Below are 27543 nucleotides of genomic sequence, written 5' to 3'. Positions count from 1 at the left end.
CAATTCTAAATTCGCCCTAGTATGTGCTTGGTGTGTGGGTGTGTTTGTGTGTGTCCTGCGGTGGGTTGGCACCCTGCCCAGGATTGGTTCCTGCCTTGTGCCCTGTGTTGGCTGGGATTGGCTCCAGCAGACCCCCGTGACCCTGTGTTCGGATTCAGCGGGTTGGAAAATGGATGGATGGATGGATGTAATATGTGTAGTAAGGTCTATAAATATTTAAAGATACATATATTTTTAAACAAATTCCCTTAGTTTATGTTTGTACAATTTCACTTCAGTAAGAGATTAAACAAAAAGTGGTATCTATTTAGCAACAGTAGTGAACATTCTCCAAAATATCTTAAATTCATACCAACAAAGTTACAGAATAATCCAACCAAAAAAAAAAATTGTTGGCATGTTACTCACCAAATGTAGTTTGTAGCGAGGGCCAAGAAAATTTCTTTCAAGTTTTCATGCCAATCAAACAAAATAAAGTTTCTGATAGAACAGAACTCTAAGGTGACCAAATGCTAGACAACAGCAAACCATATCAGAACGTCCATGAAAAAAAAATCTTACATTAATTGTGTTGCATAGTCCACACATGAAATCATCTAGTTGTATACTCACAATGACCCAAACACATAAAGGAATTCATTTAATTCAATTAAAATGTGTAGATTCCTTAAATAATTAAAAACTTACAATTTGAAAAATTCTCCAATTATAACCATTATCGTACGTACTTTGATCAGGTTTTATATGATATATCATTTTCTTTCCATAGTTAAGCTTGTTAGAAGTTTCACTTTAACGAATCTATTCATTTTAATTGAATTAAATTAATTCTTTTATGGGGAGTCCCCAATTTTATTTTTAGTCGCATATGACCAACAAAACCTTAGTACAAGAAAAAAGTTTATTTCTTACTTTTTAGTGCATTTTCAAATAAAATCATGTCACTTAAAATATATATTTTTGTTGTTTTGATTTACTTTCCTGTTGTCCAACACTGGTCACCAGAGACTTTTATTCCTTTAAGCTTCCTATTACTCCACAAGTGTTTACAGTGATTTTTAGTTGTAGCTGTCATTTAGATTAATTCTTAATGAGTTGTGATTTGATTTTTGCCTCAAGTCATAGGAACAGGATACTAGGTGTGTGAGATTTGACTGCCAGTCGCAGGTACAGTGGCAGTAACCCTATTCTGTTGTCCATGACCAAAAAAATGAGGTCTTCTCCAGATTTTGCAACATATCCTCTTCTATTATCCTTCTAGTTACAAAGGAAAGCACAGACAGTAATGACAGCAGTGGGTACTCCCTGGTTGTCCTCCATGTTGTTTGTTTACTTTCACCTGGTGCTGCTATTCTAATTCTGGCATGCACCATGTTAATTGGCTGCCAAAATGTGTCTTGCTTGCAATACTTTTGCAGGTCAATAGGAAGTAAAAAATAGTGCTGATAATACGTGAGGGAGTCATGTAATCTGTCATCCCCGGCGATTCTTGGTCATGTAATCAGACATCCTCAAGACAATAAGGTCCAGCAAGTACAGTCTGTAAATGTGATGTGCTCATTGACTTGTGGAACACTGGACTTGACTTGTCAGCCTTCATGCACAGGAAGTGTGGATGTAAAGTTAAGCCACATTCTCCAACTCCATGGCACTCATATATTATATGATATTAGATTTTTGTAATAGAATCATTTCTTTCTTTGAATCTGCTTATATATTGTATATTATAAATGATTGTATGTTTTTTTTACAGTGAAAATGGATTTGAAGATGACTTAAGCACTCTGGGCCTTGTATCTGGTCTGTATGGTGCAGTATGGTCTTTTGGGTAAGTTTCTTGATTATGTCAGTTTTTTACAAGTCATCTAAAATATACCCTATATCTTAAGCAGTGATTTTTCTACCAGTTCCTTAATTAGAAGAAGAGGTTGAAGCCCTTCATCAATGGCATCAAACTCTTATAGTGTTTGTAAGCTTTAGTGTGACCAGGTGCTTTGTTTTTAACCACAAACAATCGTTTTTTCGGTCTTGTTACCATACTGAAATATTGTATACGGTTGATTTGCACACAGATAAGCTGGATACATTTGTACCTCTGTTAAATTATGGACAATAAAGAAACACTAATTTGTTGGACTCTTGCTTTACCAAGCAACAGAGCATTTTGATATTTCTTCATTTTTATTTTTTTTTTGTGAACCGTTGACCCCTTCTATCAAACAAATGGTCACATAGTCTTGCATCGGTTTGCTTCACCAATGTGAAGAGATTTTCCCAAATTCCTCATGCAGAGCTGCCTCATCTCAGTGATATTTATAGGGTTTTAGTCCTAAATTATTTTAGGTCCTGCCACATTAACTATCTTCTTTTAATCTAATCATTCTGATATGAAGTCATTGTCTTACTCCATAGCTCAACTAAGCCCCAGCATTAGTGTAAAGGCAGGAGTAATGTATCTTCTCTAGAATCAGTTTAGATCAGATTATTCTTAAAAAGTAAACAAGTCCAAATTGTATTTAAAAGCAAAAGGAAACCCTTCCAATTATACATATATAGTAATATGTAATTGTACTGTCATGTCCTCTGCCCACATCTGGGAAAATGGCAAGGAGTCACAAATATCTAAAACTGGCACATTTATTATTAAACAAACATGGGAGGGATATATAAAGGGACAATAAAAACACAGACAGACAAAACAAGAATCCTGCCCCTATACTCTTTGTGCCTTCCTACTACAAACTTGAACCCTTGTCTGTCCCATGGGGTGGTTTCTTCAGTTGCCTACCTTTCTAACAATACCAAACACTCCCTGTTCACTTCACATCTCTCTCTCTCTCTCTCTCTCTCTCTCTCTCTCTCTCTCTCTCTCTCTCTCTCTCTCTCTCTCTTTTACATGGCCTCTCCCTCTCACCAGTGAGCTTCCAGTCCAACTGTCTTCCATATTCCAGACTTACTTGTACTTCCATAATAAGGAAACTTTTAATCCATATCCAGGAGTTACTTCCAGGATTAGGAGTGGCTTCTGTATGGCTACAGCAACACTAGTCTAGAACTACCTCTAGCAGCTCCTGGTGTCCCTGTACCCCAAGTTCTAAGTATCCACAAAAAACCAGGAGTATGAGATAGAACAAGAGACAACACAGTGCCAGTTCTCAATGTGTGTCACAACCGTGTATTTGTCTTCCTCCCATTCTTCTCTAACCTTTCCTTTAAATGGGCAGCATGGCCTCAGCTATTGATGTTGTGTTGGCACTAGTCAGTCAGAGGTTCCTGTGCCCTCTTTTCGGCTCTAAATGCCACCCCTTTAGGTAAAGGAACTGGCGTCTCTTTCATCTTCCAAGTTGCCTGCCCCCTACTCTCATGTTTTTTTCAAAAGGGTGTCCCTCTCTTTGTCTTTCTCTCCAGCTCCTCCTTTGCTGCCAGGGATATACAAAATGGTAGTGATTTTACTGTAGGTCACCAACAAGAGAAAGAGGTTGTGAGAAGAAACAAATAAATACTACAGCCATTAAAAGGCAGTGTGATCTAACAGGAGTATGTGATGCTAAAATAATGATTTGGCAAAGAGCAATATTTAAAGTTATGTCTAATACAGAAAAACCTCTGCAAGCAATTATAGTACCACCACCTGCACCAACATAGTAGGCCATTGGTATGAGCGTTTGTATGGTGTTTCTTTTGCCTTGTCTGCCTATAAATTGTTTCCACTACTACTGAGGATCATTCAAATTATTTTTGCCTGTCTTGTCTTGTGCCCTCCTAGCCTGTTATGACTTTAGCAGATGGGAAAGACATACAAATGCCCATATAATATTCTAGAGTTTTTTGGGGTTTTTTTGTGATCTCTACTAGTGCTGGACGGTATACCAGTTCATACTGAAAACCATTTTTTATTTTTGTTATGATATGGATTTTTCTTATACCGCAACACTGGTTTAAATTGCCTAAACAACGTTCGGAATGTGGCGCAGCGGGAAACTGTTTAAGGGGGGACCTTTTTCACTGCTACACCGCTAAAGACACATGCAACAGAGTACATGTGTTAGTGGAGGTGTTGTGTGGGGGCTCTTTTTCACTGCTACACCGCTAAATAGGCATGCAACAGAGTACATGCGTTAGTGGAGGTATTGTGCGGTGAAAATTGACAGAGAACATTCTGAAACAGAAGCTGTAGCAGACGATAAAGTTGAACATGATGACATAGAAGAACTTTTGCCGAAAAAAAGGAGTCACGTCTGTTGCCTAGAAATACTTTGGTTTTAAAAGGTTGGATGTGGACCATTATGTTCAAATCTGTGAATACTGTTGTACTTGTTTTATTTTTTACGAATACAGTATAATGTACCCGGGTACTGTGTAATAATGTGACAACATGTTGACTTTATTCTCGACATTTCTACTTGATTCTCGCCGTTTATGTCAAGATTAAAGTCAACATGTTGACTTTATTCTCATAATTTGTCATTAAAGCAGAACATCGTAAACTAAACTTCATCGTAAAATGAATGTTTAATTTACTAGATTTTCTCAAACCCCGTCATAAGTTACGTAGCACATTAAATGCTTTGTGTTAAGTGTTCCCCGTGCCATGTTAAATCAGTATGTGCTTCTTAAACTGACTTCCTCTTGTACTGAGGAGGCACAGGCAGCACACAGAATACATTCACTTCATGATATTCCTGCTCCCTGAACATTTAGAATACAAAGATTAATACTTGATATAATTTTCATGATGAAATGCATTAAAGCATGTATTAATCTATCTATCTATCTATCTATCTATCTATCTATCTATCTATCTATCTATCTATCTATCTATCTATCTAATCATGTGGGGGCACAGTGGCGTGGAGGTTGCACTGCTGCCTCGCAGCAAGGGGGTCTCAGGTGTACCCTGCCTTGAATTTGCATGTTTTTCTGGTGTGTTTATTCGGCGTACTTCAGTTTCCTTTCAAAGTCATGTAGAATGTGGGGTTTTGTTATGCTATATTGACCCTGCTAGTGTATGTATTGCTCGTAGTCACCCTGCGATGTGCTGGCGTTCAGGATTTGCTCCTGCCTCGCACACAGTGCTTGCTGGGATGGGCGCAACCCTGAATGGATGGCATAATTAAACATGTATAACGAAGATTTTTTTTAAAGTTCTGAACACTCCATGGTCTAAGTTTATAAATAGTTTTAATTTCATAAAGATGTTTATCGTGTGGTGATTGGTTAGGTGGAGAAAGAAAAAGGAGACCGCACACATGCAATAAAGGAAGCCCGCTCAGAAGAACATCCATTGAATTCTGTGTTTGTGTCTCCGACCACCAGATCACAAAATCAACATTTACATAATATTTAAGTTAAACCTGTGCAATACCCATTCATACATCCAGTTTTTTGGAGCCTCGTCACACCTGCCATAAAGTTCTCTACACTGAATGTACACCTGGGGACCCCTTACTGTGAGGGAGCAGCACTACCACCACACTACCGTGCATGTTTAATACCTGCTTTAATGCATTTCATCCTGATGTATACTTTTACGTACTTGTTATTTATAACTGATCTACACATTTATAAAGATAGCACGCTGAAAATGGTAGCATGTGTAAAAAGAGGGCCAAGGCTTGTGTATGTTGGTGTAAATATATATATATATAAAAATAATATGTAAAACAATATTTAAACAAACATGATAAAATTGGAGTAAGAATGCACACTTGTTTCTCATTGGCATTGAAAATACGATTCATTATCGGATAGCTTTTGGCTGAGAAGAGCTATATTTCTTCATGTATGGCTTTATTTTTCATAACGTTCATCAAATTTTTCCAAACTGAAATTAAGCACTCCCTTTCCCTGTAGATCAGTAGCCAATACTACCAATCACATTGCATTCATATTGTTAGCTTTAGGCACAGGTTGTCCTAAAGAGGAACATAATAATATTGTTTGTTTGTCTTTAATTAAGTGCTATATAAATAAAGTTACAAAATGTTTCACGTAATGCAATAAATAAAATCGCCAGGATAAAATCAGCACAATAATAGATACAAAATCAGAAATATTTTGTAAAAAACACTAAATAAAAGAAAGAAATACAAGAACAAAAAGCCATAATAAGACTCATATTAATAAGATGTAGTAAGATTTATAATTATGTTTTTTCACTAATTATAACAAGCAATAACCTCTCCTCTCAAACACACACAAGAATTACAAAGAAGAAGATAAACTTTTGACCTGGCTAATGATCAAAGAGCTGTCACAATGAGGCACTATAAATGTGTATTGCCGTAGATAAGAAGGAGCCCCAGTAGCATTTCATGACACACTTCTGTAGAATAATTTGTTGGTTGAAAGTCCTCAGTGTTAGTGTGTCATACAAAGAATGTGCAGCATTGTTCATAACAACACTCAGTTATGCCTTCATTCTATCGTATGTTACTCCCTCAAGTGAGACTGAGCCTGCTTTCTTAATTAGCTTACATCAAATCAATAGGCCTCTCGCATTGGCCATTATAGAGTTGTAGAATATGCAAAGGATGGCACTGCCTACATTAAAGCAATGCAGTCTTCTAAGAAAGGAGAGTCTGTTCTGACCTTTCTTATTTAATTCCTCTGTGTGATGACACCAGTCCAGCCTGTCAATTATGTGGCCCCCAACAGGTATTTGTAGCAGTGCACAACCACCACATCCACTTCCAGAAAACTGACCATGAGTAGAAGCTCCTTTTAGCAGTGAAAGTCAATCACCATTTGGTTGGCTTTGCTGACACAGAGCTGCTGACAATTCTCTTTGCACCACCTGACTCCTGTGCCCTGTCTAATCCCCATTGTCAATACACCCCATTAGTGCAGAATCATCATAGAATTTCAACAAGTGACATGATTTGGTGTTATATTTATCATCCCAGGTCTACAGCATGAACAGAAAAGGAGTAAGGACTGTTCCTTGTGGTCAGAAATAAAGTTTTTGGGCCTCCCAGACAGACATTCCATTACCCAGGACACCATAAGTTTCTGAGCTTACTGCTTAACAGGGATGGCTGGATGGCATTGAAGGCACTGGAGAAATCAAAAAAACATAATTCTCACAGTGCTGCCATCTTTGTCCAGATGGGAATAAATGTTTTGGAGAAGACAGATAAGTGCATCCTGCAATCCAATCATTGTCCAATAAGAAAACTGTCATGGTCCCAATCAGTCTTTCAAAAGAGGATTAACACAGTCTAGGTCCAGCCTCTTATACGAAGAATACATATAAAAGAACACAAGTCCTTAACATCTACCATAAAGTTATTGACATGGAAAAAGTCATTTCACCTTCAAGAATCACGTTTCAGCTTCTGAGTTGCATTCTTGGAACTAGAGTCATTTTAGAACTGACATTCACTTTATGAAAGGGTAATGCCTTTATGCTGGGAAAATATGGCCCAAAAAACCAAATTGACTTTCTCTGTGGGACATTTTATTGCAGTGTTACATCAAGACAAAAATTAACATTACAGGAAATGTCAGTAAATAACACAATGCTGAATCGGAAAACAGCACTGACAGCTTAAAGAAAATTAAAAGTAAACAATGACGCCATGATCCATGAAGGCTGTCCGGCAGGTTAAAATTTCAGTCAGCAGTTGCATTTATTTAGATGAGCTGTGGTTCTTAGGATATCCCTTCTGAATGTTGTGCTTTGTTGTCCTGCTGCATCGGCTAGAAAGGTTGAATGAAGTTGGCAGTGTAAAAAGTTCAAGAGGTTTGTATTAATAAACAGCATAAAGACATATTAAATATTTAAATAATTTTAGCTAAACTTGAGGGTATTGTCCTTTTTTCTTTATCTGAAACAGCAGAACATTGCTCTTTATATATTCACACAAAGATAAACATGTTTCTTACAAACAACATTATTATTTTGACATAGGACTTTCTTTGGCCCAACTGTTGGAGGATTTCTGGTTGAAAAGTTCAGTTTTGAGTGGGCTGCAGCTGCTCAAGGAGGTCTTATTTTTATATCGGTAAGTGTACCAAGATTTGTTCAAGTCATCTTATTCACACTGCATTGCAAGAGTGTATGGAATTTGTTTGGTTGACCTTAAATTTGTACTAGGGAAATGTCGTTGTCTTCTTTGGGTAGTCCTGGAAAAGTTACAGAATACTTGTTTTATGGAATCTGAAGAATCAGACGCTGTCTGCTGCACATTCTCCCTATGTTAGTTTTCTGAGCAGTGCTCTTTCAGTTTCAGCACAAGAGTATAGACAGTGTTTCTTAGCATAACTGTGAGTACTGTTAGGCAGTACTTTCGCCTATCAAAGACTCACATGAAGACACCCCCTCCGATCAAATGTCTCTGTATCACGCCAGTCGCGTCGCTGAATCATGAGCACATGAGAAAAACAAAGCTGTTTCAGCTACTGAAATATAAATATCCTCCCAATTTAACCCTCCCAATAACCCAACCCTGACACCAACCCCCCCCCCCCCCCCCCCCCCCCCCTCCAAAACATTGTGTATCGCTGTAAAAATAGTGACACCAGTAATTTGGTTTAACTAAATGGAGTTTTTGAGAGTTTGCCAGTTTTCCCTCTGCATGCCAAACATGTGCAGTTTAGGTTGGTTGGACATTCTACATTGGCCCCTGTATGAATGGTGTAGGTCAACTGTTTCACAAGCTTTATAGCCATGAGATTCAGTTTTACCTAGTAAAGACCACTGACGGACCTACATGAAGAAATGAGCGCAATTACAAACGGGAAATAAAATCAAGAGTTGCCTTTGGGGAGGTTAAAGTGAGTGTGATTATAAGCAGGATAAAAAAAAATCTCTCACCGCTTTGTCGATCCCTTTGGTGGAAATAGGGGAGGGGATTATACTGTGAACAAGTCTCATGTGCTCACTGTGTCGGCTACCTTCAACCCAAAAGTGGCTGAGCAGCACTGGTTTTGGGGTATGTGTTGTCTGTGACTAGCTCTGGGGTCCCTGTCTTGGGCTGTTTCCTGCCTTTTCTATGCCCCACACACCTACAAAATTAATATCACATTTGAAGATGAAGACATCAAATTTATAATTTTTTGAACCACAAGTTGATCCGCATACGATACTGCAGGTGAACAATTTGATCTCAGAAAAATACGCTTTTAGTGCATAAAATGTAAATATAAATTGAGCAGTTTATCTTTATAATCTACATAATCTTGTCAGTGTATCCTTTGTGAAGCTTAGCTTAGTTGACAATCCGGGTGTTGGGGTATTCCATGAAGCATCAAGCAGCATGAGGAAATAACACATGATCAACGATCGAGTGGTTTGGAGGAATGGAGACCGCCATGAAGCAATGGGTGCTGGCGCGCCACTAAGCAATAAAACGCAATCGATGAGCTTTGTCCCCTGATAACATCCGCACTGCAGTTCAAAAACAGATGTAGCACACAGTTAAAATTGCTGCAGTGCTGCCAGAACTGCAGGCAGGAGAGATGGCTGAGTGTAAGCAGCAAGTGTTGCATCCAATTCAGGCCCCTTTATCCCTACCTGGCAAAAATGTCAGTCAGACATTTTGAAAATTTGGAGTGTTGTCCTCACTACTTTTCAGCCATTTCCAACTCCTTTATTACATAAGCAGAATAATAGCTGTTCATTTTCGGATATGTAATTTAGGTGCAATAATGCCAAAAGCCCCTTTGGACATAAGAGGTTAAATTACAGTGCACTGTATTTGTTTTTTCTAGTCTCTTAGTGAACAATTTGAATGTACAGTATAATCCACATCAATTTAAAAGTATTGACTATTGAAATATAGTAATAACACAATGTTATACATATTAAAATGTAATCTGCTTGTAATTCTGTCTGTCTACAGAAAAAACTCTTTTATTGATTCATGTTTCTGAATAACATTACAAGGCAGTGTCACACTGAAGAAAATAATCTTAAGAAAGTAACAGCAAATCGAAGAAAACCCCCATGGCAGTCAGCTTTCTAATATAACACCCCCAGTGACTCCATCTTAGTGCTGTTCATCTTGCTGCCACAAAATCAAACTGGGTTGGTTTTATAGTAGGAAGTTGCAAGTTGTGGGTGTGGGTTTTTACATGTGCAAGTGTTGATAGCCAATGAGTGTTCAACCAAACATGCAGTGCATTATGGCCAAAAGCAGGGAAGAGCAAGAGGAAAGCAAGTGTTTGGACTGTATAAACACAGGAGATGCTTGTCAAGCTTTGGAGCCACAGCAAAAGTCTGTTTGTTCAAAAGAGAAAAAGCATAATCCAAGTGCAAGTGAAATCTATGCTTGATAAGCACTTATTTACTCCCTAGAGTATCTACAAAAAATCATGTTGATTGATCACCAAAAACAGTTAATCTCGTGATACTTTACGCAGGGGTGTCGAACTCCATGCCTGGAGTGCCGCAGTGGCTGCAGGTTTTCATTCTAACCCACTTCCTAATCAGTGACCCATTTTCACTGCTAATTAACTTCTTTTCCTTTCATTTTAATAGCCTTGTTTTAAGGATTCAGTCCTCTGAATGTATGCTTTTCTTCATTAAATGGCAGCCAAACAGAAATGAGATGTGAAACAAGCCAACAGATAACTAGCTAAACTGGGATTTCAAGCTGCAACCAATCTCTTAATGAGAAGTCGATTCTTGCTGTTAATTAAACCCGTTATTTAATTCCATGGCTTGTTGCTGCTCTCATTCTGCCACAGCAGACATGTCCAAAAACTGTTGATTTTTCTGTTTTTTCTAAGAATACCATCAAAATGTTTTGGTGACCGAAGAGATCAACCTCCCCTTTCTTTATTTTCAGATATTGTGCGATGGCACAGGTGAGCTGGTCATGTGGTGGCTCATTTTGTGTCTCTTTATTGTTTGGCTGCTCATTAAGGAAAAAGTAACAACTAAGGGGCCTGCGTGAAGTTATGTAAAACTACAGCAAAATAAGTTAATTAGAAGCAAAAAAACTAATGAAGAAGAGTGTTAGAATGAAAATCTGCAGCCCTCCTGGACCAGGGTTCAACATCCATGCATTACAGTGTAATAGGAGAGTTAAAACCATGATGAAAAGTCGTGAGGCAATTGTGTAAAGCTGGTGTCAAGCTACACAATTTTTCTAATGATTTTCAGCTGTAACATTTATTTAAATAATTAGAAACTCACAGCAAGTTTAGGACGTTTACAGTGGGCAACCATGAATTTAACTTGCATAGGGTGACACTCCAAGCGATTCATTCATAGTACTGTGTTACTCGCTGTGACAAAAATCAAGCTAATTACCCACCAGGTAACGGAAAATTAGGGCCATTCCATGTCAAATCAACCAATGGTCCACCCACCTTAGTCAGGAGACATCCTGCACATTTTTTTGAGGTAAGATCAATACTTTTAGCTAGGGGGTGGAGGGTTGTGTCGATTTTATTAATAATTATTATGACTGACAGATGGTGAATTTAACCACTGTTTAGATTGGAAGATCAAAATGAAAGATTGATATAAAAAAGTAAGACTTGTTTTTTTGAGAAACAATGAACCATGTAGGATACAGGAAAAAATCATTTTAAAAATGTGTGAACATTCCCACAGTTCATTACGCTGGTCTGAAAATTAGACCCAAGTGTTTTTTTCACATTTGAGAGTAGCGCTGGTCAAACCCTGGTGCAGTCTCTTGTGTGTTTATAACCTTTTGAAAAGTCCAGTGTAGGTATCTAAAAATGTCAACAGGCTGTGTCAGTTACATGTATGCTTTCTGAAAGCTTAAATATAGCAAAGCCAAAGATGCAAAACATTGTTTTTCCATTTTTGAAGTCTTTATTGAGTGGTGTCATTTGGACCAAACATTTTGATTTCGTTTATGTACTAAACCTATGAAGGTACCAGTATGCAAAATTTGAGCCTGCTAGGTAGTTTAGTTCTCGAGATATGGTCTTGTGAAACTGATGAAAAAATAAAGGGGTTGTCAAAGTTTGACACCCCTCTCCCTTCACAGAATTGGCTGCATCTTGGAAAGTGATCTTATATCAAAATCATTTTTCAGGGTGTCTCCTGGATAACATAGGTACACCTGGTATTTGGTTTTTTTTTAGAATTTTTTGAGACCAAAGTGCGTGAGATTTCTGGCAAATCGGTATAATTTGACATGCTCTGAGGCAGTGAGTCTGAGCACCTGCACCTGTTAAATCTGACATGCTCTCTGACTAGAAATTGTGTCGAGCTGTATAGTGTGACCCTGCTTCATTTTCGAATAGTCCTCCTTTGATAGCTCAGTGGTTCAGGTGAATCCACATACATTCAAGGTTGTTTATCCAGCTACTCATTGTACATCACACACATATAACATTTATTAACTTGAATTGTGGTCTTCTTTTAGGTGCTTTTTTTAGGAATCTACTACTTTGTAGAGCCTTGCTTCAGGAGGTATGTGCATGTTTGTTTCAGTTTTTCCAATTTTTAATCTTTGAAAATGGTTTTAACACTAGAATTACCAGAGCCTACAAAGAAACTCGTAGTTCCGGCCCACGTTGCAACAGGTACACGTAAATGTAGGAAGGACGGTCCTTGTGTGTGTGTGAATTGTTAACATTTGAATTTGATGATTGCATATAGCGCTGAACTGACCTCTCTGTATTATTCTTTCCTCTGCATGTCCTGGAGTACAAAAGAAACAACACCATACAGCAACGTGGAGACTGGCAAGATCAAGAAAAAAAAAAACATGCGGTCACTGATTACAACCGCAAAATGTTATGCGAATGAATATGAATAATATGAATAATGTTGCATTTGTGCCACAATGTTTTCTGAAATGTACTATACAGGTCATAAAATGAATAATTCCAAATATCATATATACCTATGTCTCTGTCTTTCATAGACCATAAGGTGCATACTAATTCAGCGTGAGCAGGAACACTTAATAAAACTGAATAAAAAAATCAAGTGACGGTGAGATACGAAGAAGGCAGATTCACCAGTGTTTGTGTGTCAGCTTTTATCCCTCCAGATCAGAGAATGTCCAGTTCCATTGCCTCAAAACACCACTCACATCTACAGTTACTCCCAGTTTCAAATAAAAACTAACAGCGTCAGATCCCTAGGACGGTAGTATGTTTCGTGATCGTGACTAAGAGAATAAAACTGAAAAAAAAAAACGGTATCTTTTACAAGTCCTATAAATGTACACTGTCTGTTACAGATGCAAACTAAATGTATGTGTGTGCTGTATAATATTAACAGTAAGAGCAGCTCACTACTGAAAATGGCAAACATAGGAGTCAGTCGGGATCAAACTGGGGACTGTTGATTACAAGTCAGTAAATCTTCCCGCTATGCCACGGAAGCTGTTGTATCATCCTTGAACCTTTTGTGAAAGTGTTTATTTGGTCTTTGGACTTCAGGTTTCACACATTATATAGTTTATGCCAACATTTTGTCATTTACTACTAACATACAGTATGAAAAAAGTTTCTGATTTAACAATGTGTTTACATAGATTATTGTAGAAACAGAACACACATGAAATGCATTTGTTCCAAATAACGATCTATTATTTCCACTCTAAAACTCCAGCACTTTACTCCCAGATCTATCAAGGCATGAGCTGGGAGAAGTTTGTGCACATTCTGTGGTGTTGGGGGGATGGAATAGCAGGCTGCTTGCTGCTTGTCTTTATCGGCACATTTACAGGACAAAAGACGCTGACGGAGAAGTGTGATGGGATTTAAGGTTGGCCGGATCTATGAGTTTTTTTGTAGGCTCTGCTAATTCTAGTATTAAGTTTTATTTTGTATTTTGTATCACCAGCATGTACAGAGAATAAAGACATTATACAGTATGTACAAATTAATCAGACCAATAAAACACAAATACCTATTGTTAAATTGTGTGATTTACAGTATATTGTTATAAGTCTAATGAACATGATCTTTTCAAATCAGTTATAGATGCAATTTAAAACTACAAGTAAAAATAGAAGTGATAGACAAAATGATAGTTCAGAAAAGAATCGATACTCTCTCAATGCTACCAGTTTAGGCAATACAGTGTTCTAGAGGCAGTACCATCTTAGTAAATAGCAGCCACCGATGAAATTAACTGAAGGCGTAGTTGTTACAGTTCAAAACTTCCTTGTGGATTTTTAACTTTAAGACAAAAAAAAAACTCCAATAAAAAAGCTGTAAGAGAATTCTGGGGAGTTGAAGCCACAGAAATGACTGACATTATCAAGAGTTCAGTTACGGGGTTTCGCAACAGTAAGAGGGCTGGTGTTAGAAGAATTCAACTTTCTAATGGGCTTATATGATGTAAACAGTCTATTAATGGGTGGCCATTATAAAATGCTGGAATAAGTTGCACAAAGACAATTTAATATCAGACAGGAAAGAAGTGTGGAGGAGCTGACTGAGGGATAATGTGTTGAGGTGCATCTTCATATCAGCATCATTAGTATGTCCTGGTAAATTACCAATTCCCAAAACTGCTATTCACTGTATGTTTTTTTTTCTTTCTTTTTAAAGTAGACCTGCCACTACAAGTGTTGAAGAAAATGAAGAAAGAGCACCTTTACTTTCCAATCACATTTAATTTTTATAACAATTGTGATATTATAGTTACAATTAGGTAATTTAATTAGTTTTCAGTTTATTTTAATGTGATTGCGTTTCTGAACCAAGTAAGAATGAAAAAGATTGTCAAATAAGGACAAAGAAATATCTGTGTGTAGTAGGTCCATACTATATGTAAAATGTTAAAAAGAATGAACCTGGTAAAAATCATGCTGTCTGAAATGATGTGGAAAACAGAATTTAAAAAGCTGTCAATATAGCACAAACCAACTAAATAACATTTCAAAGTATTATATAAATGTAGCTGAAAGGACAAACAAAAAACTAGCAAACAACTTTGACTGTAATATTCTAAAAAGCTATCTGATTTGATCAAGACAATGCAAAACCTGCATGCACGTAGTCTAAGGATCAGTATTTCCTGTGGAAGACTGAATATACTGTAAATAATGCAATGGAGAGCATTACTAACTGTTTTTAAATATAGGAGAGCTGCAGGATTTTACTAGAGTGCTCCATAATAATAATAATAATAATGTAAATAGGCATTTTTAATATATGTATTTACTGTATATTTATAGGGATGGTACTACTCAAGAATTATATTTATTTTAGGCAATGTTGCTTAAATTTAAAATGTGACATTGAGCTCATCCTGCATTCTGCTTAAGAATGCACAATGAATGACTTATCTAGTGCTGACATGTTTATTGAATGTATTTTTTAATGTAAATCATTTTCTTACAACATCAGCTGCTATCTTAACTTTTCATAGCTGGAAAGATTACAATATGCAAGCTTTCGAGGCAACTCAGGCCCCTTCTTCAGGCAAGATGTAATCAATAAAAGGTGTCATTTTGCTTGGCTTTTCTCTACATTCATAATGGCTAACACGGTACAGCACCCTAGTACTACATAGCTGGAAAGAAAACATTTAATTACTAAAATGGACAAATGCCATTCCTAGTTCCATGACTGACTCAAGAAGGTAGTTTTCTTGTCATATCATTTATGCATTTTTGGAACAGAAATATAGCAGTTATTATTTGTTACCATTAGGCTTTCCAAGACCATATACTGTTCAGTGCAGGAGGAGCTTTGTATGCTTTCAGATTTCTTCCTTCAAGCTTGGTGAACACTCAACATGTAGTCATGTCCGAGGATGTCCATAACATACTTCTCATTACTTATAATAAGAAGCACATAAATGCCATGGGCTGGTGACCACAACAGGCAGCTGTGTAAAAGATGTTTTGTCATGTGTGATCAATAATCCGCATTCAAATCCTGTCATGTGTATGTTCATAATCTCACAAATTAGCATCATGGTACCTCAGAGTAGCTCACAGTTCCTAATGTGAACTGAGCTCCCAAGTCATCCTCTTATCCGAGAGTCACAACCATCATCTGACCATCATCTCTCAGCATTCGGAGAAGCTATTGGATGTTTCTACTTATATACAGATGCACAATAACTTTGTTGTTACAACACCAAAACTAAACTTTGCTGTTTACTTATGAGACATATTATTCTTATGTAGTGCCTTATTGTTTATACAAGTCAGCTTAATGAAAACTAGACAATATCCTGGTGCATTTATCTTTGTAATTGAAAATTAATTATTTATGTAAAGGATAATGGAAAATATCAGTCTTTTAACTAAAGTTTTATACTAAAAAATGTTTACATTTGAAATTTCTGAAGCAAAGGTTCTCTTTTCAGTGTACACCATATTAGAACATTTTAATATAGTAGTGTTAAGTAAGAGTGCTGCAGATATGTAGCAGGTCCAGAAATTACATGCTAGTTTGACAGTTCTGTGTAACCCAAAGGCGAAGCTACTCTTAAACTGAGCCTGATGTATGAGTCAATGAAACCTTATTTGATCTGTTTGTATTGTAACAGATCCGCTGTATGCCCATCACAGCTCCATCCCAGTTCCATCCCCTATCGTCTCGGACCTCCAAACCCCACTGTGATGTGGCAAAAAGATTAACTTGAAGCTTCACAAGAGGTTTCTGGAAAGTGCAGCTCAGCAGGAGGCTGGTGTGGCATGCACTGTGAGCAGTACAATTGCCCATAACCTGGACACAAAGTACCATTTTAAATAATAAAATCCTGTAATGCAAAGAATTCACATATTTAGAAGTCAAGAGATTATGCAGTATGGGAGGAGCGCACTGCCACATTACTTTCCTCATGTCTTTCCAAGCAGATAGTGGAAATAAGGTGGCTCTGCTAGAAGCTGCTGTATCCTCAGAAATGCGTCCGGACTTGGCAGACAATGTGGTCAAGCACTAGTTAAAACACATATGGGCCAAGTGGCCTTTTATACATGTATGAGAGGACACCACAGATCCTTACAGCCACACAATTCACATTTATGGACCTGCTACACATACTGTATATTTGGCTTTTTTTTTTTTTGCCTCATCTTATGCACTTTCACTTTTTGCTGTTTATTCAGTTTCTTAATTATTTATCTCCAAATCTCAAAGCACAATTTTAGTAGGAAATTAATGACAGAGTTTACAAAATATAAAATAAAAGCGAAGTACTAAGTGGAAGTATAGGGTCTGCCTCAGTTATAATTTCTATTGAGAGTAATGCACTTAGTTCAATGTGTAACATTATTTAATCTTTTAAAGATTAGCCCGTGTATATTGTGAATATAAATGGAGACCCATTCCATATGAAATGCATTTTTTTGTTTCTTGATTTCTAATCGTTTGTATTTTCACTGTTGATATAAAGTGATTTTTCCTATCTAATGCCTGGCATAAGTTTTAAATACATTTTTTTAGTAAATTATTGTAGTAATAATCCTATTTGGAACTAACAAAAAAAAAAAACCTGGTCCCTTGGAATGTTTAATCTGCTTCACAATTAGAGCATCTGAGCCTTTGTTTGTGTGCATATTGTGCCAAAATCTGCTCTGGCTTCTTGTGACCAATGGGATAAATGGCCAAATTTGAAATCAGGTAGGTAAACAATGTCAATTATGGGTAATGTGGACTAGTCACTACAATGTTGGACTGAAAACTACAAGGCTTTAAGTTCACTCCTCACTATAAAGCCCCTCCACATCCATGAGTGAGTCAGTTAACCTGCAATTTGGAAGAGAGTGAAGTTGATATATAAATAACCATTAAACAGATGGATTTGAATAAAACGTGTGTCACAAAACAGATGCTTGGATTAATTAGTTCTGTGACTACTCTGGGAAGCAACAAAACATAGGTCTCTTTGGAAGTAAAGCAGGCTTCTCAACCAAGTAGGCTCTGTCTCTCTCCTTTTCCACCTCTAGATTTTCTCAATAGGACTGTACTTGGCAGATACGGGAAGCCTCCTAATTCCCTGGCTGGGTCCCTTACTAATGGTTGAAAAATTCACTACACTGTGATACTGAGTTGCAGAGTAAAACTTTGTGCAAATGCTGTTTTTTGGAGTGTTCTGCTGTTTTCAGGGACGGTGGATTAAATATTCAAAACAGTATGATTTTGACTATGTAGTCTTATGAGGAGTCTTCAATAGGTATTGGATATGATGGGGAAACCTGGAGGGATGTTAATGAGGGGAACATCCTCCCTGATTTGAATTGGAGTGGCTATTTCTTTTTTGGAATTTTGGGTGGTACATGAGGGAGCACAAAAACAAAAACTGGAAGCAGCATTCATGCATCAAAGTAGAGAGAAAGACAGGGCAAGCCTCACTGTGCAAGAGAAAGAGACGGAGGCCATCTCAGCTGCAGTTACATGCCATGAGGCACTTACAGGATTTGCATTTCTGTCTGGGAATAAAGTTTGGATTTTGCCATTTTGAGACTCCTGAATTAGGGATTCCCACATGAGATTTTGCAGGGTGATTAATTTGAGGCCATCCTTAGCAAGCACTGGCTGCTTTATTGATCAGGGTGGTGAGCAACAGCCATTCTGATTTTGTGGAAATAAAGGGTAAATATGAAATGAGAGCATCACTTTGACTTGCAGTATTTTTATACAATTATTTTTATTTTCTCCAAGTTTCATATATGGAAAAAGTATTGTTTTCATGGAAACAATACTTCCTCCATATTGTTTTCATGTTCAAGTGTCTGTGGACACTATAATTTAAGAATAAATGGAATGATTTGTGGACAACTTGCAGTCCTTAGTCTTTAGGCTGGATTATGCTTTGCGTGAATTCTAACTATTCAGCTCAGCTCTGAGTTTTTAATGTTTTTAAAGATGATATCATCAACACCCAAACCACAACTCACAAGTTCACCAAACTTGGCATTTAGGACTTTTCCCAGTTGAAGCCATGCAGCAGACACCAGCAAAGAGGTATGAAAATTTGGGTAACATTTGCTCCCTTACAAGTTCCATCCATCCATCCATCCATTATCCAACCCACTAAATCCGAACACAGGGTCACGGGGGTCTGCCGGAGCCAATCCCAGCCAACACAGGGCACAAGGCAGGAAACAATCCTGGGCAGGGTGCCAACCCACCGCAGGACACACACAAACACACCCACACACCAAGCACACACTAGGGCCAATTTAGAATCGCCAATCCACCTAACCTGCATGTCTTTGGACTGTGGGAGGAAACCGGAGCGCCCGGAGGAAACCCACGCAGACACGGGGAGAACATGCAAACTCCACGCAGGGAGGACCCGGGAAGCGAACCCAGGTCACCCAACTGCGAGGCAGCAGCGCTACCCACTGCGCCACCGTGCTGCCCCCCTTACAAGTTGCATCAGTTTAAAAAAGTAAAATAAAAAAATGAAAAAAACGACACAAAATTAATATCTGGAATGAACTGTTCACAAGACATTATACTGCATCTTGATTTTCTTATTTTTTTTCATCCACCCATGAGGAAGACTACACAAATTGTAAAAACGCCATCAAGTAAATATGTGTGCTGCTTCCACTTAATGGAAAAGAAGCCAACAGTGCGATGCACCTGTTTCAAAGAAGTGCAGGATCTTGGGGCAGAAAGTACAGGGATCAAGGGCAGAGTTTAAGGGATGGCAAGGAGGGCCTGGCATTCCAATGGATATGCTATTCACTAAAATAAATCTCAAATAAGTTTTTTTTTTCCCTCTCAAACGTTTATAAGGCCACAACTAATGTTAATATATTAATAATTAGTAAATATGATAATTAAATCCATTCTTCCGTAGTCAAATGTCTCTTTTTCATGCTGCTTACCCTTATAACAGAGCAGCCCTGTCATTCTGAACAGTCCTCGGAAGCTGTGCCAGCCCTATCAGACTGCTAGCTCCTTGTATTAATGATTTTTAATGAGACAAAATATGCTTCTACAGTATATTTAAAATGAATGTTTATAAAAGAATTAATAATAAGAATTAAACAGGCATTGTTTCCCAATTGAAGGGCACCTGGAGGTAACTCAGTATTATATAAGGGATGACTTATGCATATGTGCCAAGTCATTACTTTTAATCACAGGGACAGGGGGGATTGTTTTTCGAAAATTATAGTATGAACATTAGAAATTACAAAAACCGTCTCCGGCAAATTTAATTACAGACAAAACTCCCAATCTACTATTACAGAAGACCCTCATACTGATGGTGATTGGAAACAGAATGCAGCTAAGTAGTGGCAAGAACAGAACTTGCACTAGTCTCCATATTAGCTACAAAGGAAGCACCAAGCAAAATCAGACTAAATCACAAGTACCAGATGTATTTACCATGATGCTGGCACAGACAATAATAAACAAGTAATACTGAACATGTGCTGAGGATGCTCCACAGCAGTGCATAATCATTTTTGTCTCTCACTGCTTTGCTTCATAGGTGCATATCCTGCACCCACCATAGTGTTTATACTGCTTATATTTTACATACATTTTTTTCTGCCTGGTGATGTTCTTTTCTGGTTTTAAGTGAGTAATAATCAAATACTATAATATAAAATAATTACAATATTTGACTTATACATATTTTAATATGCCTACAGCTTCCTCTCTGGTGTTCAATATATTTAATGAGTTTATTGTCTGGTTGTGTGTCTGTGCTGATGTTTGGTTAACTTTAGTGTGGCTTTAGTGTAAAAAATCAGTTTCATTGTCTGGATAGTGGCACTAATTTCTTGTTATAACCCATTCCTTTAGTATACTCCTTCATTAATTACAGCGTCAGAATCACTGCCACTCATTTAATTCAAGTTATTTTGATTTTGCTTCTTCTATGTTTAATTAAAATATTTCTCATAACTTAGACTTAACTGCAATGGACTGGTGCCCTGTTTAGGGCTTGTTCTTTCCTTGTGTTCCCCTGTGACCCTTATCTGGGTTAGGTGGATTAGAAGATGACATGACCTAGAATTAAGAATTTATTTGCTTTTATACTGGAAATTCACATTGACACTCTCACATTGTGCACTATCCCAAAAATGCAAACACCCACGTTAAGATTAGGTTTGGGCCATGGGTCTGAAGCAGAGAAACGTTCTGTACAACTTCGATTTCAGATACATTTAGTGTTTATTTGTATAGTAGTTTTATATAGTAGTTTCCTCTTTTACATGTCTGATAGCCGCTGCTATTGTCAAACAGATCCCCAGGTAGTAAAGATATTGAAACTGCAGCGATCACGTGCATATTGCTTCTGCCTGTCCGAACAGCAGCATAGTGTTCAGAGCAAATCTCCATTAGTCACACACACCACTGTGATAAAATGTTTAAAAAACAAACAGAGATATCTGCCTCTTTGGTGAAGTAAACAAAAAATTAAATACTCTCCCAACTATTAAAACAGTCGACACAATTCATGAATAAAAATAAAGTGCTTATTTTGCCACAATTACACTTACGTAAACAAACTAAAACAAAAGCGAAGTTTTCTGTCTTTTAAATATCATTAATACTGTAGTATGTATGTACTTTTTCCTAATTTTATATTTGTTATTGTAAATAAATTTATATTGTAACTTTATGAACAGTTTACATCATTTGACTTGGGATATGATGTAAACATTTAGCAATACAGTTGTGACTTTATAAATTACAGTTTTTTTATGGCTTATCTGGCCTCTCCCCAAAATCCACCTGTGGAATAAAGCTAAAGGAAGTGCAAAGTTACAGTTGTTTTAAAGGTGTCTTAATAGATAATGAAAAAACTTAAGTGGAAAAATATGAAAAGTATAGTAAGATTGATCTTTTGTGTTTGCTGTTTGTTTCTAGCAATATTTAAGAGCGTTTGAAACCAACAAACTTGATTTAGCCATGTCCACTCTCTGCAAAGTATATTTTTTTGCTGCCCATCTCAAAGTCATTGGCCACTCTTTATAACTCTTGCATTTTCAAATGAAATATAAACCATGCCATTCCTGTAAAACAAGGCAATGCAAACCTTTGGACAGAACATGTTCATTGGAAAGACACACGTACTGAACTTTAAAAATGTACAGAATTTCAAACTTATATTCCAGCTGTAGCCTTTTATTCAGACCAATCCACATTAGTGCTAACTCTGATATGTTATGTAAGATAAAATAATTTGTTGACTTATTGATTAACCGATGTTTTAAAACACTTTAGTGTTTAGTTATTGTGTACTGTGTCAGTATACGTAAAAAGGTTAAAAAACATTTCATATGAATAAGTAATCAGTTATCACTAAACAATCTATTTGTCAGATTTTATTAAATGATGGTGTGCACAGTAAAATATTCTTGGTCCCTTCAAAGAAAATTTAAAGCATTTCATGTTGTGAGCAAGCTATACATTAATTTCTTCAGTACTGTATGGGGCTAATGTACACTGATGATAATGATTTATTTGTGTATTTATGAGACAAGAATGTTAAACACTATTAACACGTCTCTTTATAAAAAATCACAGCTGAAATTACATAGGTTTACATAATGAAATTAGTTTTTATAAATGAATGACATCTCGATTAATAGAAACACTGCATTTAGGAATGCATACTGTGGGGAGTTAGCATCTTCTGTTACAACTCGGACTGTTTCTACTAAGCAGTTCAGCTTTCGTCACATTTCACTACTAGAAATGTATTTTCTGTAGTGCATGAGCATCATTTATACCCCAAATCTTCCAAAATATTTCTGTTTCATTAATTTGTTTATCCATCCATCCATTATCCAACCCGCTATATCCTAACTACAGGGTCACGGGGGTCTGCTGGAGCCAATCCCAGCCAACACAGGGCGCAAGGCAGGAAACAAACCCTGGGCAGGGCACCAACCCACCGCAGGGCACACACCCACACACCAAGCACACACTAGGGACAATTTAGAATCGCCAATGCACCTAACCTGCATGTGTTTGGACTGTGGGAGGAAGCCAGAGGAAACCCACGCATGTAAATTCAACTTTTAATATGCAATGAATGAGCACCTTAAACATTATTAAAGCAGCTGTTGTTAGTCATTTTTATCCATATTTCTTTTTGTTTTTAAAATGGTCATCTTAGCTTGATCCACCAAAAATTTTCCAGGTAACCTTTCTTTTATTATTTTCCTAGAGAAAGAAACTCTAAAAATAAGGTCATGAGAATACAAAATTTGTAGCTTCTCAAACAATAAAGTAGGAAATTTAAAATTGTGGGTTAGCATGATACATTACAGAAGGAATTGATAAATTGTTTCTTTTTCATGACAAAAGGGACATTGGTCAGTAAATCATTTTTTAAAAATAATCGGTAGCAATCTGCCACACGTAAAATCCTCTGTTACAAGTCCCCCCAGTCTTTTTTTTATCCTGGAGGTTTATACAAAGTTCTCCATGCCTGAGCAACTGTGTCATGCAAGTCCAAAATGTTCCTCCAGGGGGTATCTGACACATCCTTTAAATGAATAAATTTATCATGTTTTAAAAACTACTTGTACAGTTCTTTCTTCCCTAAACTTTGGACTGAAATACCAATTTGTGTGACTAATTTTAGATATTTGACATTTGGTTTAATTAACAACTCACTTTCTAGAGGTTGCTTCTCTTTCATTAAATCACCAGAAAAAAGTCTTCACACAGGGGATCTGCGCCCATGTTTAATAAAATTTCTTTTGGTTTATTAACAACTCACCCCCGAAAATGGACTGGTTAAATTGCTCACTCATGAGCCACAGTTGAAGCAGATTTCTATTGATTGCTAGTCTGATCAATAAAATCTGCTACTTTAATGAAACCTTTTTTGATAAACAAAGAATTCAGACTGTTTGACTCTGTCTTTATGGTGGGGTTCTAAACTACTGGTTCCTCAAGTAACCATTCAGGTTAATTTCTAATCTGTTTGTTTTAATGTGCCAAACAGAATGCATATTGCTGTAAAATCTGAACAACAGCCAATCGTAAACAAGAGCTGTGCATCAAAATGAAGACACCCATATGTGGAAAATAAAATAAAGTAACTAATATTACTGATTCCCCTTAGCACAATCTGGCATTACGTTAATAATACAGGATTAAAATATAATATTACTGGCACTAAAAATATCAAGTAATGAACACATGGAGAGGTAGGGAGCATGTGCTGATAGTGTGTTGTCACACCTACCACACGACGAACCACCTGGATTGGGAGCCGAGTGTAGCGGGTGACACCTCAGCACCACATTGAAACAGTGTGAGGTTTTTTACGGTGTTTTCTCTGTAAGTTGGAGGACCAGCTTGCAGGGCTGGATGCAGGGTAACGTCATACCCAGGATGGAGCAATTGCAGGTTAAGGGCCTTACTCGAGGGCCCAATGGAGTAGACTAGACTCACTTCTGGCATATACGGGAATTGGACCAGCACCCTTCTGGTTGAACACAAATCAATATTGAAAAGCTGAGGCAAAGAATATAACAGTAATAGCATAAAAGCAGCAGCCGACAAGCTAAAAAGAAGAAAAACAATTAGTATGTCAACTGCATAAAAAATAACAATAAAAAAATTAAAACGTCTTCAAGCTCTCCCTTCTAGATAATAGGCACCAAAACTACAAGTTACCAAATGTCCAGGCAACAACCTCTGCCTCTTTTCCACTACCTGCTGGTCTTATGCTAATCCTTAATTGTGACCAATTAGTCAATCCTGAAATGCACCTCTCAATAATTTGTTGGCTAACACATTCCTTTAATAATTTAAGCAAAGCAAAGAAAATCAAACAAGAGCTAGATTTGACTACCAAAACTAAACCATGTTTTACTGCTGGTCCCTAGCATGTGCATGAAGATGCTGTGTTCATCCTCAGCTTACCACAGCTGTAGTCAGGAACAGCAGATAAACGCAGTTGAGTCTACTGTTTCACCAAAGTGTCATGTCTTCTTTCTTGACTTTCAGCTTAACTGCATTTCTTGTGTTGTCTTTTTAAGCATATTTTTGCTTTTCCTTCATTTAATATTTCCTTTGTGGATGTCTTTGTTCTTCTTTGTTTCCTCTGTTGCCTTTTATGTGTTTGTAATTCCATGCCCTGTTCAATTATCAAGTAGTTACCATGATAATAGATTCTAAACCCTCAGATATCTGAACAAAGCCCAAATACACACCAGCAGTCTCTCCTTTTTTATATTCCAACCTCTCTCCACACTGCCCTGCAACTGCTGGTAAGATTTTTAACAAGGACGTTGTTGTTCTCCACAATAACCCTGATTTTGTCCAGTGGCGTAACAAGTACATCAGATCTCATTAGAAAAAATATCGAACCTCAAACACCATAATAGTAGGGAAAAGAAATATGAAGACTTCAAGTAAAAAAAAAAAGGTTTAATCAAATATAAGTGACTATATTAAGGTTTTTGTACATGAAATATTACATTTTTGTGCAAGAGGATGACACAGTAAATACATGAATAGGCCACTTAAAATTAAAACACGGGTAAAATGGATATTTAATGCAAAGTAGTTTAAAGCTACAGCTTGAATGTATTTTTAATGAGTGGGCACCTCTGGAGAAGTGGACAATAAATTGTTTTTTTTGCTATTTTCATTAATGTGTATGGTAATATTAATGACAAAAAGCGAACATTGAATTATATCAGGTCAATTTATTATTTTCTGTGTTTCACATGATATGGTTTATAGTTTATAAAAATGTTACTGTACTATCACACAAATGAACAAGAAAATCCTTGTTAATTATATTTTCATGTTAATGTTCACAACTGAGAACTTGAATATCACAATTAAATCTAGAAAACTGTTCAAGTAGTAAATGCTAGACATATAGGAAAACTAATTATACAATAATGTTTTAGCAAATTTCTTGATGAAACTTATGTTTATTTATGGCTCTTATTTCAATAGAGATAAATTGTCATACTATTTTAAACTGTATGACCAATAACAGCTGCTGTTAGAACTTGTTACAGGAGGTGGGTAAGGGGGCTGGAGTCTGTCCCAGCTAGCATAGGGTGCAAGACTGGAACAAACCCTGGGCTATTTTACATCACTAATTCACCTCACCAAAATGTCCCCTCACTTGGAGGAAACCCTGCATGTAAACACAAGGAGAACATGCAAACTCCATGCAGGGAGTAAATGGGCCACGAACCCTGGTCTGCTTACTGCGGGGCACAATATAATAATATACATTAAATGTTTCTGATTGGTTTCAAGCATATTCCTCATATGAATAGTTCTAAAAAAGAAAAGTGGAAAGTAAACATTGTAAATGAAACAATAAACAAACTTCTAAACAGGAAATAGATTCATGGCATACAGAATATCACTTTCAAATCTCCGGTCACAATCTCGATCACATGCGCTTGCTTCATGAATTAGTAAACTCGAAACAGTGGCGATGTTTGGAAAAAACGGAATGTGCTTTGGGCTTTGCATCTTCGGCCTCTCCAGTGAAGCAGGAATATCAGATTTTGCACTATTAACCTTCCATAGGACATACAGTTTACTTCCATTTATAAGTATAAAGTATTATAGATTATGCGCAATATGTCCGTTTCAGAATCAGAAAGGAGATACTTCCATTTTTTTTTAATTGTTCATAGGTGGCCGACGTGTAACACAAACACAATTCTTGCTATCCTAGCGATCACATGTCTTGCTGGAGACGGGAAATACGCTTTTCCCTCATGAGAAATTTCACGTGCTTGCACTTCGAGGCGACAGCGCCCAGCGGAGCAAATCAGAGAACACATCGCGACCTGAATTAGCTGAGCAATCTTGAATTTCTTTTGTACGGTGCCAACCCCACAGAGACCTCACATATCTCCTAAAACGACAGTTGAAAGTTCGCGTAAACGTAAAGTACGGTGTATATATTATTATATGTCCATGCACCACTGAATGTGAAAGATTTAGGTTCACGTATGGATGAAAGGAGGAACTTGACCGAAAGTCTAACTCGCTGCTCAGCAGTCTGCCTTATATTATACAACTTTGACAGTAAAGTCAGTTGGTAACGTAATTGCTTTAAAAAACAAATTCTCCGAGGTAAAGTTAGTGTGTCATTCGAATATGGAAGGAGAACTGTAATGTCTCTTTTTCGAATTTACATGGAAAGGCACTTTTTCTAGTTTCAGCTGCTTCTTGTCACATTTTCTTAATAATTGAAATATGTTTGGCCCCGCCTTCGTTACGTCATTACGGATCGTCCTTCGCTGTAGGGTTTCACGGCATAGCTCGGTTTGCCGTGTTCTGGCTGTTAAAGCTGCATTTAACTGAGTGAACTATTCAGACCGACATGGAAGACAACGAAATAGAAGCCGAGAGCCGTTCAGACAGTCGTGCGGGTCAGTCCTGTTAGCTCTTTATTTTCCAGAGCTGGTGACGCCACCGGTTCAGCGGTGATTACGTTTTAATTTATATAATCGATCGAAGGAGATGTTTCGGCTGCGTCTGGTTACATAACCTTGTGAACTGTTCTTTGATCGACTGTATAGGGTGGTCCAGATATAATTATGCAATTTTCATTACGCTATAACTTAAGTTTATTTCATAGAGAATTCACAGCACTTGCCCTGCACATAGAGATTTCACTTAAATTCTTTTTGTTGCCGATAGATGGCAGCACCTGCC

At 37.2% G+C, this 27543-nt stretch overlaps 1 protein-coding gene across 7 annotated transcripts in view; it reads left to right on the top strand.

The window, feature by feature from the left end:
- The window catches only part of LOC114648604 (MFS-type transporter SLC18B1-like), a 150749-nt gene that overhangs the window by 66008 nt on the left and 57198 nt on the right, over positions 1 to 27543 (top strand). Inside the window, exons 11-14 of one of the 7 annotated variants that reach the window (XR_007934323.1) lie at positions 1754 to 1828; positions 7913 to 8006; positions 12351 to 12397; positions 14500 to 15535. The exons of 1 other annotated variant lie outside the window; for it this stretch is intronic. Coding sequence is in view for 4 of the 6 variants with exons in the window: in XM_028797731.2 (XP_028653564.1) it covers positions 1754 to 1828; positions 7913 to 8006; positions 12351 to 12397; positions 14500 to 14563 (280 nt within the window). In the remaining 2 variants the exon portion in view is untranslated. Of the gene's footprint in view, positions 1 to 1753; positions 1829 to 7912; positions 8007 to 12350; positions 12398 to 14499; positions 17248 to 27099; positions 27312 to 27543 lie in introns of those variants that run through there. 5 more of the 7 variants (XM_028797731.2, XM_051924111.1, XM_051924110.1 and 2 more) reach the window with 5 other exon arrangements.

Source organism: Erpetoichthys calabaricus, chromosome 3 (assembly GCF_900747795.2).
Source record: "Erpetoichthys calabaricus chromosome 3, fErpCal1.3, whole genome shotgun sequence".
Taxonomy (NCBI): Eukaryota; Metazoa; Chordata; class Cladistia; order Polypteriformes; family Polypteridae; genus Erpetoichthys; species Erpetoichthys calabaricus.
The sequence above is the reverse complement of the archived record's forward strand: the minus strand, read 5'-3'. Positions and strand labels throughout refer to the sequence as shown.